Source organism: Merops nubicus, unplaced genomic scaffold (assembly GCF_000691845.1).
Source record: "Merops nubicus isolate BGI_N331 unplaced genomic scaffold, ASM69184v1 scaffold45872, whole genome shotgun sequence".
In the NCBI taxonomy this organism is placed as follows: domain Eukaryota; kingdom Metazoa; phylum Chordata; class Aves; order Coraciiformes; family Meropidae; genus Merops; species Merops nubicus.
Genome location: NW_008593727.1, coordinates 1 through 5,706, shown reverse-complemented (window position 1 = coordinate 5,706; position 5,706 = coordinate 1). Strand labels below are relative to the sequence as shown.

General features: G+C 57.8%; 1 protein-coding gene across 1 annotated transcript in view; it reads left to right on the top strand.

Moving 5' to 3' along the window:
- The window catches only part of LOC103768377 (disks large homolog 3-like), a gene marked incomplete at both ends in the record, with an annotated part of 16,999 nt that extends 11,301 nt beyond the window's left edge, over positions 1-5,698 (top strand). The window contains 5 exons of the mRNA XM_008935518.1: positions 451-620; positions 935-1,071; positions 1,384-1,528; positions 1,680-1,839; positions 5,608-5,698. Of these exons, the coding sequence (XP_008933766.1) occupies positions 451-620; positions 935-1,071; positions 1,384-1,528; positions 1,680-1,839; positions 5,608-5,698 (703 nt within the window). The remainder of the gene's footprint in view (positions 1-450; positions 621-934; positions 1,072-1,383; positions 1,529-1,679; positions 1,840-5,607) is intronic.
- Positions 5,699-5,706: the final 8 nt, after the last annotated feature.

The following is a 5,706-nucleotide window of genomic DNA, read 5'->3' as shown; positions in this document are numbered from 1 at the left end:
CCGGGATCTCCCCAGGGACCCTATAGGGTTCTGCCCACCTCACCTGCCATGGTCCCTGGCCTGCCTCGGTCCCTTCCCCACAGCCAGGTCCCCTCAGTGCAGTGATGCCCATGGTTCCCCACCCCCAGCCTCCTGTCTGCAGCCACCCCCTCCTCCCCTCCCTGCACCAAGCTCCAGTTCCCATCCTTCCCCCTGCAGCCCAGATCAGGATCCAGCCTTTCCCCTCATCTCCTATCTCCACTGGGGTCATACCATGGGGACCAGCGCCACTGCCTCCTCCTTTGGGAGGGATCCCATTCTTACCTTGGCAGGGCAGGATCTGACCAGCTTGAGCAACTCTCTGTCACACAAGGGCCTGTGCAGCTGGAGGAGGGTGGCAGAGGTGCCCAGAGGAGGGTGGCACAGGCTGGCAGTTCCCCAGGCGAGCTCAGGACCACCCTGTGCCCCCAGGGTGAATGACTGCGTGCTTCGGGTGAATGACGTGGACGTCTCTGAGGTGGTGCACAGCAAAGCCGTGGAGGCCCTGAAGGAAGCGGGCCCTGTGGTGCGGCTCGTGGTGCGCCGACGGCAGCCCCCGCCAGAGACCGTCATGGAGGTCAACCTGATGAAGGGCCCCAAAGGTGAACCTCTTACTCTGCTCACAGGACCGGGGTGCCCCACTGCCCCATGGGATGGTGTGGGGTGACCCCTCAGTGTGGGATGCCATGAGGTACAAGGCAGCATCATGGGGGATGTGGGATGCAAGTTGGCATCGCCATGGTGCAGGATGCTGCAGGCTGGCCCAGCAGCATGGGATGCTATGGGACACGGGGTGTAGGATAGCTGTGTTTGTGGCAGGGTGGGAAGCCCCATGAGGCAGAGGGGCCATGGTGCCAGCCTGGGACTCCGTCTAGCCATCTGTCCATCATCCCTCACCTGCCCTCTCACTCCTCAGGCCTGGGGTTCAGCATCGCAGGGGGCATCGGGAACCAGCACATCCCTGGGGACAACAGCATCTACATCACCAAGATCATTGAGGGAGGCGCTGCCCAGAAGGACGGGCGCTTGCAGATTGGTGACCGGCTGCTCGCGGTAAGCCCTGTGCCCACAGGCAGCCACGAGGCAAAGCTGGGCAGTCTCCACCATGCCACAGTGCCAGTGTTGAACCCCAGCACCGCTGGCAGCCCTGCACCCCTTCCCTTAGGGTCCCTCTGGGACAGTGCTGTGGGACGGGCAGGCACAGCACCAGCTGCAGACAGGAGGGACAAATCCATGGAGATGGGACCCTGTCTCCAGAGCTACTGTGGCACCTACCCTGTGGGAATCCACTCTGGTACTTGCAGGGCTGCTTTAGCCCCTGCCCTCCTACCTGCAGCCATGTCACCAGACCCTTTCCTCTGGCAGGTGAATAACACAAACCTGCAGGACGTGCGGCATGAGGAGGCGGTGGCCGCCCTGAAGAACACCTCTGACATGGTGTACTTGAAAGTGGCCAAGCCTGGCAACATCCACCTCAACGACATGTACGCGCCCCCCGACTATGCCAGCAGTACGTATGCCACTGGCTGCTGACCCAGCAGCCCGGGCACCACAGGGCTGGGGGGGACAGAGCGTGCTAGGGAGGAAGGCAACCCTGGGCTGGTCTCCATCTCCACGTTGCAGATAGATTTCTGCTCCTGATGCCTTCTTCTCCCCTGCAGCATTCTCAGCCTTGGCTGACAACCACATAAGCCATAACTCCAGTCTGGGCTACCTGGGCAGCGTTGAGACCAAGCCTGCCTACCCTGTCCCACCCCAGGTGACTCCATCCCGGTATTCGCCCATCCCTCGGCATATAATCGGGGACGAGGACTTCACCAGGTGAGTACTGGGAATGAGCATCCCTAATCCCTGCTCCTTCTCCTTCCCTCCGTTTCCTTCCCTGGCTGCTTGAACTCCTCCCTGCAGCCAGTGCAGAGCCTTAGCTGAAATCCCATTTGTGGGTGTCTGGTGCAAAGCTTGGGGCCCCCACAGTGAGCTCCGCACTCACTCTCCCTGAGCCCAGCCCTGCTGTGTCACTCCCTGGCTCACCACATTTTCCCCTTCCCCGTTCCCCCTCCTGCTCCTCCCTGAGCCTTACACGTCTGCATTTCAGCTTTGCTTCATTCTCTTGTTTTACAATACCTAGAATACAAACTGTTCCCTGCCTTTATGGTGCCATCTGGTGCCAGCATTACCACAGGCTCACAGGCTGTGAGCCAGCTGTCCCTGAATGGAGCTGTGCTGGGGGTGAGGGGCCAGGGAGGGTACAGCTATTGGGTACAAGCAGGGTTCCTCTTCCTGCACTCCCTGAGCCCAGCATCTCAAACCACATGCACCCTGGTGCCTTTTCACCAGCTGCCAGCTCTGGGCTCAACAGCCTCCTGTACAGCCCTGGCACGGTCCCCTTTTCCCCACTGGTATCATTTATACTACACAAGCAGGTTTCTTTCCTGAACCAGGAAATAAAGAGCACAGAGGAGATGTTGCTTTGAGCCTAAGTCCAGTGTAAAACTTCTCCAAAGCCAGATGCTGAGGATGGGAGAGTGAGATCTGGCCGGTCCTGCTTTGTTTGCCTGGGCTCACAGCTTTCTCTCTGCTTCCCACAGCCTCAGGGCCTCTGCTTGGCTTGCTCTGGGTTTAGTATGCCCAGGGACAGGGCTGTAGGGGTCAGGCTGTGTTCTTAGGACTAACATTCAGGCTTAGGGCTGGCTCTGCAGTTAGGACCAAGGTCAAGCAAGCAACCAGTAAGGCTGGTTTTGGGGTTGCATTTGCACTGGAAGATAGCATAGCCTCAGCTGGGATTGTCTGGTTGTGCAGGGTGCTGGCAGACTCTGGAGCAGCAGACCCTGACGTGCCATGCAGCATCAGGTCTGCTGCCCTCCTAGAGAGTGCTTACACCCACCTTCATCACAGGGATTTGTTGCTTCTTGGTGCTTGGCCACGGCCAGGTACCTCTGCACATCGTGACCTGTGCAACACTGGCCTCCGCCCATGCCCCATCTCTGCCACCTGGTCTTGGCACCAACGATGCCAGTTCAACAGTCTGCTCCTGGCACTGTGTCCTCACCGGGTGTAGTGACTCCTGTGCTGTCAGGGCACTGGGGGATGATTCCACACACAGGAGCAGTGTTTTCTGACATTCATTGCACCACAGAAGGGACTGTGTCCCAAAACTTGGAAAATGCAGCATCTGTCTCTTGCCAGGGACCCTGTCCCTTCCTACGTGTACCAACAGCCTATTTGCAGGTCAGAGAGTGGAGAGAGCAGCCCAGCTCGGGCTGGACACAGCCCAGTGGCAATGGCGCAGTGATAGGTGGGCAGTGGCTCAGTGGTGGCTTGGAAGTGGTGCACCACGTGCTGGTGCCCACTAGAGGATGGTGCTGCCTTTTGGAGGACCCCATTGAAGACAGACTGGCACCGCTCAGCCACTGTCCCCAGCCACTGCCCCCTGCTCCCCACCAGATTTGCAGCCTGCGACGAGCACAGCACCTCCCTCATCCATCCCCAGGCAGCACTGAAAACCTCATGTGTGTCACTGACCCCTCCCAGGACAGCTTCATTGCCGTGGGTCTTTTGGGCTCATGTATCACCAAGACTGTGCACTGGCACCAGTGTGATCCAAATGCATCCTGTTGGTGTGGTTCAGAAAGGCACTGACTCCCCTGAAAAAGCAGCTGTCTGCCAGGAGGCTCCTGCCAGCTGTTCCCCAGGAGAAGCAGAGGTCTGGCCTGGATCCAGTATCAAGCCTCTTCCACTCCTACAAACACAAGTGCTGCTGTGGACTTGTAGTGACCCTCATGACCCAGGGCCAGGGGGACCAGAGCATCTGTTTCCTAATGAGCTTCACCACTGCAACCCAGACCTAGCACATCCCCAGGATCCCTGCAGTTGCTCCGTGCCAAGGTCCCGATGCTAATGCTGCAATGTCCAGCATGGGATCTGCCTGCAGGACCATTCCCTGCTCCCAGGATAAGGATGGAGCTGGAAAGCGCACGTCATGACTGAGACCTGAGATGTGTGTGGCTTCATTTCCTCTTCTTGATTCCTTCCACCAAACCGTCTGGTCCTGTGGGAAGCCAAAGCTGCACAGCCAGTGAGAGGCAGAGATGGGCAGCACAGGGCAGCTGTGGCGTGGAGCATTCAGAACATCCCTGCCCCTCAAGCACCCTCCAGCCACTGCTACCAGCAGAGCGTGCCACACTGCTGTGTTCATTGTCAATGTGAGCAGGAGCAGCTGGAAGAGCTGGGAGGGTCAAGTTCTGCTGAGCCCGGGGTTTGGGCAGGGCAGGAGCCCACCAAGACCTTCTTGCAAGGTGTCCTGAACTTCTGTTTGTCTGTCTCCTGCTCCTGTTGCTCATTATAAGTGGTTGCCTGGAGCGAAGTGACATTCATCCCATTAGGACTCGCCTACAGGAAAGGATGATGGGAGGCTTTTCCTGAGGATCTGGCATCTGTCCCTGGAGTTAAATCCTGCTACCTGCATCCTTGAAAGGACCAAAGCATTCCCCCATCTGCCCAGGTGACGGCACTGATGCTCCGGTCTGTCCCGGGGGCCTATGTATGTTTTCTTGCAAGAGTGGCCTGGGAGCATGCTGCCAGGCTGCAGGGCTTTCTGTGCTGTCTGCTCAGACAAACTTTATTCCCCCAGGTCATCGCTCCACTTGTGCTGCCTGAGCCCCGCTCCTTCCCCAGCTGTTGCTCGCAGCTTGGAGGCCAGCTAGGCCGTCCCTCCCAGTGCCCCAGGGTCCCCTTAGTGCAAGTCTCTCGGCATTTTAGGGTCCACTGCAGGTGCCCTCAGCCCGTGCCGTGCCTGAGGCTCCAGCACCTCTCCTATCACATCCCAGAGATCTCTTGCCGCTTCCCAGCAGGCACAGGGTTGATCAGGCTGCTGAGCACACTGGCAGGTCCTCAGTCCTTGTACCCACTGGAGTGCCCGGGATCCAGCTGGTCGCCACAGCAGATGTGCTGATGGTCCCCAGTGTCATATTAGCTGACAGTCACCACCAGCTTGTGCTAATTGTCTGGCATCATTTATTCCTTCTTACTTTAATCCAGCACTTAAGCTGGGATCTGCTGTTCCCATCAGACTTGGGGTTTTTTTCCCAGATTAAAATTGGCATAGGATTTTTGCAATGCCAGGCAGTCTTTCTCCCTTTGCCTGCCTGTTGTTTGAGCTGTGAAAGAATGAAGTCATCATCAAAAAATTTAGGGTTTCTGTTGAGCTGTACCGGGCCTGTGGCATGGGGGGGAGGGAGGAATTGGAGGCACATTTGCCATGATGCATGGGTGTGGAGGGGCTTGATCCTACTTTCCTGGCATGGCCACACTTTCCTCAATGCCCAGGCTCACAGAATCTGATGCTGCCTCTCAATCCAATGTTTCCGTGCACAATTTCTTGGCAGAGGCTGTGCCTCTGTCCATTCTCTGTCTCATACCGCACCTCTCCTGGTTTATCAGCCTCCTTGATGCCAAGGGCTGAGTCGCACCAGGTTGACTCAGAGTGACTCCAGCCCCACCGATGTGCCAGGAAGCCCAGGCACGACCAACCCTGTCACCAGTTTTGCTTCTCCTCACCCTGGTATCTCTGTCCCATGTCTGTCTTCTCAGGGAACCGCGGAAAATCATCCTGCACAAAGGCTCCACTGGCCTGGGCTTCAACATCGTTGGAGGGGAAGATGGTGAGGGGATCTTCGTGTCCTTCATCCT